General features: G+C 39.3%; 1 protein-coding gene and 1 pseudogene across 1 annotated transcript in view; both read right to left on the reverse strand.

Annotated features, from left to right (window-relative positions):
• The window catches only part of DGKK (diacylglycerol kinase kappa), a 95442-nt gene that overhangs the window by 53522 nt on the left and 28604 nt on the right, over positions 1-13316 (reverse strand). The window contains exons 2-3 of the mRNA XM_016153268.2: positions 3690-3800; positions 1882-1962 (exon numbers count right to left, since the gene is read on the reverse strand). Coding sequence (XP_016008754.2) covers positions 1882-1962; positions 3690-3800 — 192 coding nt within the window. The remainder of the gene's footprint in view (positions 1-1881; positions 1963-3689; positions 3801-13316) is intronic.
• Positions 4789-4907, reverse strand: LOC118608439 (annotated as a pseudogene).

Consider the following 13316-nt stretch of genomic DNA (forward strand, 5'->3'; position numbering starts at 1 on the left):
ATTCCCATTCCACAAATTTTCCCCCAAACAGAGCCTGGAAATTCTCCAAAGACTAAAACAGGTCTACCAAGAATAACTGAAGCCACTTTTTAAATACAAAGCAGAAGTTCCAGAGCCACTTGAGGCTCCTTGAATACCTACCCAAAATAATGATAATACTAATAAATAACACTTTAACAACATTTACTATGTTCCAGGCACTGTTGAATTGCAATACATGTATATTATTTATTTCAGTCTTCATCGCAATCCCATGATATAGGCATTCCCCCCCCCCCGCCCACATCATCAGGAAAACCAAGGCAAAGGGATTTAAATGACTTTCCCAGGGCCACCTGGCAGGTAAAAAAATTAAGCTAGAATTGAAATCCAGAGTCTTTGGCTCTGGATCACATGCTTTTAAACACTAAGCCATACATTCATCTATTACTCAAGTGAGGTTGCCTGAAAATCCTACTCACTCACTGCTGCTCTGTCTGCTTGAAAATAGTATATCCTTCATCAGGGTGTGCCTCTTTCTGTTTCGGAGGAGAGTTAAAATGGAGCGATTAATCTAGAAATCCAGTTTCTTTTTGTCTTATAGTCAGGGACAACATGAAGAGAATTTTACCTTTGTTTCTCTTAAACCTGCTCCATGCAGGAACCCTGGCAGGAATAATGAAAACGCCATGCTGAGGGTCCAGCAGAGGTAGACCATGGTTAGGACTTGGTCTCTTTCCAGAGGGCAGGAGGGAGCATGGATAGCTATAGCATCAGTCATTGCTTCAATGGCCAAACTCTCCTCTCCAACTAGCCAAATCTTAGAACTATAGCTCACCATACCAACAATTTCTCTCTTCTTTTGCAAGTAGCATAGCATGATCTCTGATAGATAGAAATAGGAACTAGTCGGAATTATGAAAACAGCTACTCCTTTGGTCCAAACTCATTCTTATGTGGGGCCGATGAAGAGTGCCTCTGTGTTTTTATAGGTTAATACCTAGCCCTTGGTATTTCTTTGTAAAGACCAAAATCATTAGCCTGTGTGCTCATAGCCTAAAGGTTAAGCTTTTGGGGAATGGATCAATAGAACCCTCAGCGTTACCCTGGGCCAGTATGATGTAATAAGAAAGAAATGAGAGTATTGTTTCCCTCTTCTTTAGCTACTTCCTTTCAAAGGAGAATAGAATGTGGACCAGCCACAGAAGCAGGGTATTGGGCTTGTAGCTCTTTAGTCTGCTAAGTATAATCCTCCACCTACCTGAAGAGGAACCCCAGTATATATAACCTACCACTAAGTTTGGGAGAAGACAGTTCTGGGAGAAGGTGAGTAGGAAAATTCCTGAGCCAATGGATTTGTTATTTTTCAGTGAACTTTCTGGTCTGGATTTACTTGAATGACCAAAGCCTTATGAAATTTCAGTAGTACCAAGCCCTTAAATACTTCCTTAGAAATCCCCTGCTTTCTTTGAGGTGCTCTCATCAGTAATCTTAGCATAGGGTAGCTTTCACTTTGGGTTTAGGTTCTTATCTACTTCATCAAAAGAGAAAATGTCATGTAGCTCTACTATCCTGACAATTTCTACAACATATTTGCAATCTTTTGAAAGGCTCCGAGTGATTCTCTTCCAAATCACCTTCATCAGGAGAATTGATTTTTGTAATAGTCACTCCCAACCAACCCTGAAATCAGCTCAGCTTTATAACTGTCCCCTCTATCAGTGGGTTGGTGAAAATGTTTACATGAATAATCTTCAGCACCTATTTGCAATGCTATTTTAAGTGGATTTCTGTACACACTTTGGGATCAAAGGAGACTTGGGAAACCTGAAATCCAAAGAAACAACCCCTCTCCCCAGCTAGTCCCCAAATCTTCTCTTCAGCATTCTCAATCTTACTTACACAAAAACTGTGAGAAATGTTTCGACAGCTAGTTTCTGCCAAGGCGACCTGAGACAGATCAATGGTTTCAAAGCGTGCAAACTGGAAAGATATAAGAGAGTGGGAGAAAAGGAACTGTCTGGTTAATAAGACAGAGAGACACTAAAAAGTAAACATACATACATATGCACGCGTACAATAATAGGCATTTTTGACAGTCAAAATGCAATCATTGTTTTGCCTTGAGTGCTGGGATTTATTTAGCATCATGATTTTTGTTGATATATCATGTGAAAAAAAAAAAACAAACTAAACGAAAACACAACTCTTCCCAAAACTTTGATGTGGATTTATTGGAAGGCTTGGGTAATTCAGAATTGTTAAAAACTAAAGGGTTATGCTGGAGAAGATAATGGAATGTGGTCTAGCTAGGGACCTAGTAGAGCAGATAGGAGTTATTAGCTCCTATTTTACTAGCCAGCAGCCCTTGACTGTTGCTAATCCCACCCATTTTGAGGCCTGTGTCTCAGCATATACTGGCTATAGTAAGTAACATCCAAGCAGCAGCAGGAGATCAGTTCTATGGATACAGACAGGGCTGGCTTCGTTGGTATGCGACCTATGCAGTCATACAGGGCCTCATGTTCAAAGGGTCCCCACACTTGGTTTAATGCTCTGCTGTTATAATCTTGAAATTCTTATCATTTAAATTGTGTTTTATAAGTGAAGTCCAATGGAACAATGGGTCATGAACATGAGCAGGAGATATGTACAATATGCACGTCCACCCAATGTCCTGTCACTCCATTTGCATTTGTGATGCCCATGAGCAATAGAATTCCTTGGACCCATGATATATGGGAGTCCAGCGAGACTCAAAGCAAATACACTGTAAACATGTTACATCTATGATTAAGTAGGGGAGCTGACAGCCTTGAGAGGGCACACTTTCTATTGGAACCAGAATTTGCTTCAAACAGAGCAATGGTGTTCTAAGAAACATGAATAACCAAGGAACCCTATTGTATTCTTTACTCATGCTACTTCCCTATGTTAGCCAATCATTTGTGCTAAAAATGATAACTTTGAAGGAAAAGGGAAGTAGGGAAACCCACTGTTCCTTTTCTTTTTAGAGAGTGTTGGTAGAATGTGTATGTATTTAGATGTGAAATAAAAACAGTTGAGCTAGTTTTGTGCGGTTTTGCATTTTATGTACTGGTGAGAACAAAATATGTGTGTGTGCATGATCTACTAAATACAAATTGTATAATGATGGTGGTTCTTCATATGAGTTAAATACTTTTGTATTTGTTTTCAAACCTGGCATTGACAATACACAAATGGATTGTAAAATTGCTAATGATTCAAAAAGTTTTTTTTCTTTTTTAGAATGACATTTAATAACTACTAAAAGATTCTCTGACTTAAAAATCTTTTTAAAAAGATGCCCTGACAAATAACTGCTTTATGTTTTAGTACCTTTACTTGCATTTCTCTTTGCTTTTTAAATAAGGGACCCTGCATTTTTATTTTCTACTGGGTCCTACAAATTATGTCATTGGTTCTGGGTATAGAAGCTAATTGAAGAATCTATGAAAGGAAAGGAAAATAAGAAAGGGAAGGGAGAGAAAAGTGTCTTCTATTTGGCCCAAAAGGACAAGTTAAAGGAAGAATAGAAAGTTTCAACTTTTGCCTTAATCTTTGCTAACATATCTTTACCTATTAGCCCATTTCCTCACAAAACATTTTCTGGCATCCACCCACTAACCCAATTGACTAATATACATATAATAGGATATATATCCTATATATTCTATATATTCTCTTACCGCAGGATGGTGTGCAAAGCAGAGCCTTTGTCCTCGAACAAGAAAATACCTAAGCTTCCATCTCTTGAAGGAGTTACAGTTTTTCAGCAGAGGTCCTTCTTTCAGTATTTTCTGAAAGGTAGAAGCATAGCACTGAGTAGAGCAATTTGCAAGACCATATCACTTGTTCTTCTCAGTTGAGGAGATTAGATACCTGGAAGGCTATTTCTCTGTCAAATATCTGAGAAATGATCTGAGAGCCAGGAAAGAACTCAAGGAAGTTAGTTCAATCAGAAAAGGCATTGGTTACTCTTGGATAACACATTCAGGATGATATAGGCTATAAGTTTCTTAGGATACATGTCCTAAGAACTATGGAGAATATCTCCATTGGTATTAGGGGATGAGGAGGAGGGACATTAACACATAAATGCATGCTCAGGAAAGAATAGTGGTAGGGGAAGAGACTTTGTTAAGTAAAGGCAGATTTTCTGGAAGTGTCAAGATTGTAGCTCTAGGAAGGGCCTTTTTATAAACTCTATTAGAGTGTTCTTTTTTAGAACATTAAATTGAATCACATCCCTTCCCTGCTCACAAGCCTCCAATAGCTTCCCAACATTTTTGGAACCAAATCTAAGTTCTTTACCATGGCCTTCGAGGGATCTGTGATCTGGTGAGAGAATAAAAAGGGCACCAAAAAGAACTGCCTTCTGATTACTTTCTTGACATATCTCATAGTCTGACAGTGATTTTTCAGTTACTTGTTGAATACTGATTCTAATCAACCACAGAATCTACTTACCATTTTTACCATAGAGGAAGTTTTCAGTTACATTTATAAGATACAAACCAACATGCAAGACTGCCATTTAGGAAAAGTACTCACATCCATCAAAGTGGAAACAAACTCATACTGAATGGAGAAAGAGCCAGATTTAGTTTAAATCACCAAGTCAAGGCTCTACCATGAATCCATCTATCATTTAAATTATTTATTTATTATTTATTTATTTATCTATCTATGTATTTATTTATTTTTAGGTGAGGCAACTCTCGGTTGACCTCACAGATTGCAAGGAACTTGTCAGCTTATACTCCCTTATTTTTTCATTTTTTTAAATGCCTACAGCACCTGGTCTTCCTACATGGTCTCCCATCCAAGTAGTAACTAGGCCTGACCCTGCTTAGCTTCCAAAATCAAATGGGATAGGGCTTGTTCAGGGTGGCATGGCTGTAGACTCTATCATCTACATTAGAATACACTATTGGTGGTTGTGGAAGTGTTTTGTTTGCTCCACCTAGTGTTTTTCAAAGTTTTTAATTAGTTGATATTATTTAAAAGGCAGATTTCTTATTAAAATCTAAGTTTCCTGTTTCTTTAAAATAATCAGAACCTTGGTAACACTGGACCTATATTCTCACAAAGCACCCATCTACTGGAACAAAGTAGTAGCTGTCCCCTTTAGATGGGACACCTGATTCCAGCAGGTATTTGAGTTCGAGACCCAATCTAAACTATCTTTTGCTACTCCCAATTCTACAAAATATATGTGCATCTATTACATCCTACATTCAATTCTCTAACTAATAATATAGTACTAATAGACAGAACCTCTGTATGTCAAGTCAGTTAATGAGCAATCTGTATTTTCCTGAGTCCTCTTGATAACTTATGGGAGTTTCAAGGTATTGTACCACCTCTGAGATGCTTACAAAAGAATGATGCCAAGGGGTCAAGACAAGAGAACAATAAGATCTTATGGGAAGGGGGAAGGTGGTAGGGAGAGTGAGAAATTACATTTAAATCGTTGAAACTGAATCATCAATGAGAAAAACAAGTCTTGTTTAAGCATTGTGATTACATCACTCTTTCCTTTCTCTAGTTAGGTAGCCTATGTTATACACTTTCAATGATGGTATTTGGTTTTCTCTATCCTAACTGTCTCACCTCCATGCTAAGTCTTCATGATACTTGGGCAGTCATATTTATCCCTTTCTGCTAAAGATTTAATTTCAAAATTTTAAATACTCCACCTTGGTACAACTGAAGCTACACCCATTATTTCTGTCCTTTCCCCCAAGTTTTTCTACTCTAACTACTAAATGCTTCTCCAGCTGTTCTTATTCTGTCATATATGGTGTCCCTTGCAATAGCTCATTTTATAATTTTTGGCTAGATATTTTCCCCTCTCCTCCATTTTCAGTTTAATGGTTCCTTCAAATTCAACTGCTTTCTCTTACCCCTGCTGCCATACCCAGCTCTATTCCTGTTCCTTTCAGGGATAAGATGATGGAGTGAGGTCTTAAGGAGAAAATAGAGGATCTGTCCCTCTAGAAGATTCCCAGAACCCTGGGCCTTCTTGTACCTTCAGAAAATTCTCAGATGCTGGTGATTTGAAATACTGAAATAAGTAGAATTTAGCTTCTTCTCCCCGGATACTTCCTTCCATCAACCCTAAGTAATGATCATTCTTTAATTCCCTTTCCTGGTATTTAAGTAATGTTCTCTTTTTTCCCTTACTTGTTCCCTGATAATTAATGATGTCCTGTTATTCATCCAAGGACACAGTAAAACAATTAATTAATCTATTTGCCTGAGGACACAGCAAATCATCAAAACCTTTAGTTCTCATTCCACAAATCCAGCATTTATCAGAATCAAGAAAAGAAAAAGACTTTGCGGTACATCTATCGTTTGATAGAGTTCTTCATTCATATTTTTTGAGTTCCTACTATGGGCTCCATCTTTGCTAGGCCATTTGGGATAGCTAAATTAGTCGCAGGCACATTCTCTGTCTCAAAGGTATGGGTAATGGGAGTGGGGTTGAGGGAATGATAATTCATGTAGACAAACACCAAGTTATGTGAGCTCAGAGAACCATTTGAAATAAAATAGTCTTGGGGCTTCATGTTCATTGCCCTTAATTTTTACCTTCTGGTTAAAAATGAATGATTCCACGAAGACAGTGGCTATCCACTCATATACCCTGTCATTGGGTAAACCAGCCAAATCAAAATTATTTCCTATCTGTCCCATGAAATTAAATTGGTCACTTTGAATGCACTAGCTTTAAGTGTGTGGCCATCTCCTCAATTCTGGTTGATAATAGAAGAATCAACAAGACCTAGTAGGGGAACTGGAGAGCCCAAGCCCAGTTGCTACCAAGTTCTAGATGATTGTTATGATTGAATGCTGACCAGAGTCACCAGGTCATTACATTTTTAAAGACAAGCTGTCTATCTAGGCTCAAATTTGTATGAAGTTTTATAATATTGAAATGTTAGCAACTAATTAATTAAAAAAAGAACTTGTCCAAAGGTCAAATAAATCATGTGTTCAGGACAAAGTAGGCCCACAGGCAACCAGTCTGCAATTTCTGGCTATAGCTACTGTAATTTTCTCTAGAGGACAAAGGGAGTGAGTGGTGGGTATTCCTGGTATCAGAGGAGGTTGTAGTGTATGAATTCAGAGTTTGTGTAAGGAGCTTATACATGCGAGATATACATTACTAAGTTGGGAGCAGATAAATGTTGATGTGACTTATGTATTGTAGGGAGAAAGGTTAGAAGGCCACATAAGAGTTCCATAAGTTATAAATACAGGCTCTATATTATCTACTTGGAGCTTCTACAAATATTCAAACCTGGGTTGGGAGAAGGCAAAGTTCCTGTAGTTCCTTTCTTTTAAAACTCTGTCCCACTTCAGGAGAAACTTACTAACCCGATCACTGTTTCTAAATAAACCACTGTTAATTAAAAAAAGAGCAGTCCCTGGAAGCCAGTTTGAACAAGCAGAAGCTAAAAATTAATCATTAATCAATGGGTTACCTTAAGTCAATAAAATATGTACATGCAAATGAACCTTTACCTGCTTGGGGCCACTTAACTTAATGATGTAAGACAAAAATTGGAAGAAATAAATGAACAGATGCATCCTGCAAAGGAAGGCATTGCCTATCTCATAAGAGGATATACACAGTGATTCCCAGTTCCTGGCCTCTTACAAGTAACATTATCTCATTGCCCACTTGCCACAACCATGTAGAGTGTTACCTCTAATTTCTAGATGGTAGATCTGAGGCTTGGGCATTTTCTGTTGCTTTGCTAAAGGACTCACAATTGCAGAATGCTGGTGGGCTCTGTGCTCTTTCCATTTACCACTCTACCCATGACAAGAAAACTGGGAGTACCTGATTAATTAGTTATGTACACCACAGAGTTAACACACTACCTCCCCCAAACTTTGTCCTGAAAGACAAGACCACAGATTGCTAAGAATTAAAAGGTGTTTTGTGAACAGCTCTGAATAGAGAGCTATCCCCCGCTATCCAAAAGTAGAGTGTTCCTATGAGATGTTTGGTAAGTTATACCTGAACTCAGTATTGAAACTGTTAATGAGCTTCTCTCCAGGAGGAAAATGATAATCCAATGTGGGCGAGAGGGAAATTCTTTTGTTTTTATAAAGTGACCAAGATTGACTAGAAGAACAAGAATTCACATGTATAGAGCACTTTGCAATTGACAAAGTGTTTTTACTTTTACTATTGAATCCTCTCAGAGGTCCTCTGAAAAGCATCCAGCTCAATTCAGCTCTATGAAAGATACCCTGAACTTCAGTTTCTTTAGATGGCTTGCCGATATATTATTATTTCTAAGGCACTATCAAGACATTTGAAAATTCTTCTCTCAAATAAGATTGCCAATATTTGTTTTGCATTTTTGAGATTTTGCTGAATCTTGGGCTAAAATATTTGTCAGAAAAAAATGCATCTCTTATGTTATTATGAAAGGCAATGAGGAACAGGATTCTATTTGGGACATTTTTCTTGGTGACCACCTTTACAGGCACACAGCTACTTCATAAAATGGGGCACACCTGTACTCTTGATCCAAACTACCATGTTCCTGTGGCACTGTTTGTCATGCTGCAGATAGGAAGAAGGTCGTAGGATCCTTGTACATACTGAAATGCCATGTAACCCACCTCCTGCTTCTTAAACCAGAACATACTGAAGGCAGGCCTCCTAGTCCTTTCTGTCAATTTTGGTATTCAAACCCAAATAGCACTACAGTCTCTACTCTTAAACTCTCAAGGCTGGTTGTTTTGTAGTGGGTCAGAGTGTGGGGCTGAGTTCAATCACCACAGAGATCCTTTGGCTTCATTCAAATCCAAGGATGCAGGACTTACCAAGCCATAGATAGTTTAGGACCCAAGTACAGGCATAATGTCTTTGCCTAAACTGTGGCATCCCTTGCAGAGAAAGCTGGAACGTTGGAAAGCTCTGCTTCAGTTTCCTTTTGTGTCCTCTGATAAGCAAATCCCAAATCCATTATTCCCTGAATCTCCCGTACCCTGATGCTCTACGACTCAACTCTATAAATTAATTGCCAACAGTGAGGGTAAGCACTTCCTTTTCTTCATATTTATAAAATATCTCCTATGAAATATCTCAACAAGGTTTGTAAAACAGCCTAATTTCCTATATATGATTAACAGCTGCCTGCTGCACGAGAAAGGGCAAGTATAGCTGCTGCTGTGACTTTTTCCTATGCTCCCTTCAAATCCCCCAAGCTTCTGTCTGCTATGTCTATTTTTCTGTGGCTCATTGGGCTTTTGATGGATGAGGCTTTGGGGAATGCTTTTACTCTTTCCTAGCAAAAGGAATTCCTATTACATAGCCAAATTGAATTCCAGCCCTACTCAATCAAAAAGTAGGCAAACATCAGGACCTCTACCACTACCTGTTATTTTCTCATGCTGTTCTTGGGAGGGAAGCTGGATCAAGTTGGGGATAAATAGTTTATTACTCCTCAAGTGAGAATCAGACTCCTACTATGTGCACAACTGGAGAAAGCAGCTTTCTGCCAATTGCTCTTTCAGTCCAAAAACCTGGAACATCTATTCTCTTTGCTTTGGGGGTGAGGATGATGGGAAGAAAGCCATTTCCTAACACAGTCCTGCCAAAGTAGATTCAGAAGAATAATGTTTGATTTAGTTAAAATGTAACTCCTGGTGCTTTAGGCTTTAAGAAAGGCCAGGCCCACTGCTTCACTGAAAGCTTTATATTCCCCAGGGTCCTGCTGACGTGGCAGGAGTCAGACAGACTGGCTCCAGCACTTACTAGTTGTGTGACCTTGGGCAAATCATTTAACCTCTCTGAGCCTCAATTTTCTTGTCTGTTAGATGAGGATGCCTCACAGAGCATGTGCCTGCCACTCTATAAGTGTTGAGTCCCTTGTGGATTGTGGAGGCAGGGGCTTGTGTCACAGCTCCAATAATCCCACTACCGGGATCTTCCCTCCTTGATACTACCAAGTCTGTCTGGCTAAGGGCTGCAGCAGAAGGATGAAGAATAGAGTGACCAACTATTTCAATTTTTTTAAGGACTTTCAGTGCTAAAACCAGGAGAATCATGGGCAGACTGAGAACTGTTGTTCACTCTATTGGTTAGGAGCCAGATCTTTCTACTGCTCAGGTGTGCAAGGACTGTAGCTACAAATCCCTCCCACAGCTTCCTGTGCTAAGGAAGAACTATAGAGGCACATCCATGTCTCCACTTGCTATTAGTGAAATAAAAGAAAGCTGAGAATGATGCTACATTTTTTCTTAATAGGCAAAAACTTTAACAAGTTTCTTTTATATCATTCTAAAGATATTTTATACACATGCACAAACATATATATACACGTATATTCTTTTTCATGTAAACCATAGCATTCTATGCACAATGTTTTGTCTTGCTTTCTACATTTAATATATCATGAAGCTATTTTAATATTGGTATTCACTGAGCTGCCTCATTTCTTTTTACAATTATATGGCATTCCATTGTATAGTTGTAATGTGATTTACTCGAACAGTCTCCTGTTGATAGACACTGGTTTAAAATTTTATTCTATTACAAACGATACTGCAATGACTCTGTATATACATGCCATTTTAGATTGGTGTGAGTACATTGATAAGGTAAATATCAAGGGTTAGTGACTTTAAAACTAGTCCATTGTGACCACAAAGTGTAAAAACATGTCTTCTCAAATGTGTCTGCTCTCTCTCCCTTTCCTTTTTCTATTGTTAAAGTTTCCAAAGAAGGGTAAGCATCAGTAATTGCTTGGTGCTTGAGCATTTTGGACCTAGGCTGACAAAGTGCAGAAAGAAGTAACATGGGTCTTGGTAATTGCCCTGGGAGTAGTAGCTGCCAGGAAGGGGGAAGAGTTCAGCTGAGTCTTCCCAGACCTTCACACAGGTTTGAATGTTGGTTTTACTGCATCCAACCGTGAATCCTTGAATAAGCCGTTTTATGACTATGTGAGACCATTAGTAACTTGGCTCAGGGTGGGGATATGAGCTCTTGTCTATGTAGTTCAAAGTCTATACTCTTGCCACAAAACTGCCTTTAAACTTTCAGAGATACTCTTGACCTTAGCTATGAGTAATCTTCCTCCACACCCAATTGGAGATAATGAAAATAAGGGCCCAAGGGGGGCTACACTTACCCAAGTCAAATAGCAAATTCATGGCCAATGCAAGACTGAGCTTCAGGCCAATCTATTTGTTCTACAGAGAATCTTTGATGACCTCTAGAATGTGAGTGAAGATGCCCTGTAACCGTCTATAGTCATTGAGTTTGCTCAGTATTGGCAATTCTTCCTGGAACATGTGGATAGTTTGGGGGGCTCCAGTGGAATAGCATGGAAAGGAATGTGAGGAGACCAACAGGTTGATGGCTTGACTTCAAGAGTGGGGTAAAGAGGATGAGCTGGGTCAGAGCTTTGGAAGTTTGAGGAGAAAAGTGGCTTATGGGAAAGCTTCCCGCAGAAGGTTGGCTTTACTCCACAAATGCAAGGAAGACTAATGATGTCAGCTAGAGGAAGGAGGATTGCTTTTGAGCTTTGGGAGAACCTAAAGCTTTAAAGCAGGAAATCCAGTAAAAGGAATTGTGTAAGTAGAAGTTTAGTTGATAGACCCCTGCTGCTACAGCAGCAGTTCCTGCGGCCCAGAAAAAGAAGTTCTGTGGCCACACAAAGTCCTTAAAGGAAAGATACCAAGGAATTTTGGACCCTGATTTTCAACTTAACCAGGATTACAGAGGCCAGGACAGCAGTGATCTTATCTAGTGCTACTGACTTACAAAGAATGACAAAGCATGCCTGCCTTCTTCCCTACCCTTTTGCCTGAACATCAGCTACCAAAGATGGATAAGTTCTAAAATTGTGTGGATATTTTTTTTCTCTCAGGGACACTCCCCCACTGCTTCGTGCCCTGGGGTCCCACCACCAAGCTACATACCATCTTTGTCTTAACCACCTACTATGAGACCAGTAGCTGCGGTTCTGATTCTGGTGATGTCCTCACAGAAACAGCCAGGGCAGCAATTTTTTCTCTCAGGTTCTCTTCAATCGTCCCTCTCCAGAAGAAAATAGTTGTTTCTGGTGACAAATGTTTGCTATTTGCCCTTTCTACACATGCATTATCTCATTTAATGTTCCCAGCACTGTCCTGTGAAGGAGGTAGAAAATTTGAAGCTTAGATAGGTTAAGTGACTAGTTTGAGTCACAGTGAGTAGAAGAGCTGGGGTTTAAACCCAGGTCTATTTGATTCTACTGCCCATCCCCTCCAAATTCCAAGCATCTACAGGATAACGGTCATCATGATCTAGCTTGGGTGTCAGATCCAACTTGTGGATTACTTTAGTCCACTTACTTCTTTCTCCCAGAGATCACAATTTCATGCAGCAGGAAAAGCCATAGGCCAACAATGTCTGCAGATTTCTCATTAGTTTAGCTAAAGGAGACTAGGAACTGCAAATGATTTCACAAACAGAGAGGAAAAAATCACAGTTCTTTGAAGCAGTGCCTGAAATGCCATAATATTATATTTTGCATATTTCAATACTTTGAAATAAAATGCTGGACCATGTATAGGAGCTCCTAAACCTGGAGACTTCAGCCTTTAGAGGTATTTTTAAATACTTGCAACCTAAGGCCAAATAGAACCTTGCAAATATGTAAATATGTAAATATGTAATTCATTTGGCTGCAACTCACTCAAAGAGCAAAGTGATGAAGACTCAGTCAATGCTTTTTGTGCTTTGGTCTTCAACAATACCTGTCTCCAATCATCGCATCAAATGTCTCTAATAATGTGGGTGCAGTAAGCCCACATCACCTAACTGTGTGTAACTGGGGAGTTGGGGGAAATTGCCTTATTGCCAAACTGGCCTCATGTAGACAGCCATCTGAAGGTGTGCACAGAACCTAAGAATGCATTCACTAACAGGTCCTCTGGGGATGAAGTGGTTAGATAATAAAGAGGGGGATGTGTGAGTTTTTGTTTTTACTCCTTCTCAATCTTACGAAGTAGTATTAACAAGAATCATGAGGTTGGTAGACAAGAACTGTTATTAGAACCATTGGTTCTGCTTGCTTCTTGCAGCAATAGTCTAAGGGAAAATGAAATACACTAATTCACTGATGGTTGTGTGTGTGTGTGTGTGTGTGTTTACATGCTTGTTTGCTTTGCTCCACCAGTGGTAGGTGAGAGCAGGAACAAGGTCTCAGGTAAGGGCACCTCAGGGGTGAGATTGACTTGTGGGTGGGGTTAGGAAGTTTCCACTCAACCTCTAAAGCTGTGGATAGCCTTGCTAC

This window comes from Rousettus aegyptiacus, unplaced genomic scaffold (assembly GCF_014176215.1).
Source record: "Rousettus aegyptiacus isolate mRouAeg1 unplaced genomic scaffold, mRouAeg1.p scaffold_m13_p_9, whole genome shotgun sequence".
NCBI lineage: Eukaryota > Metazoa > Chordata > Mammalia > Chiroptera > Pteropodidae > Rousettus > Rousettus aegyptiacus.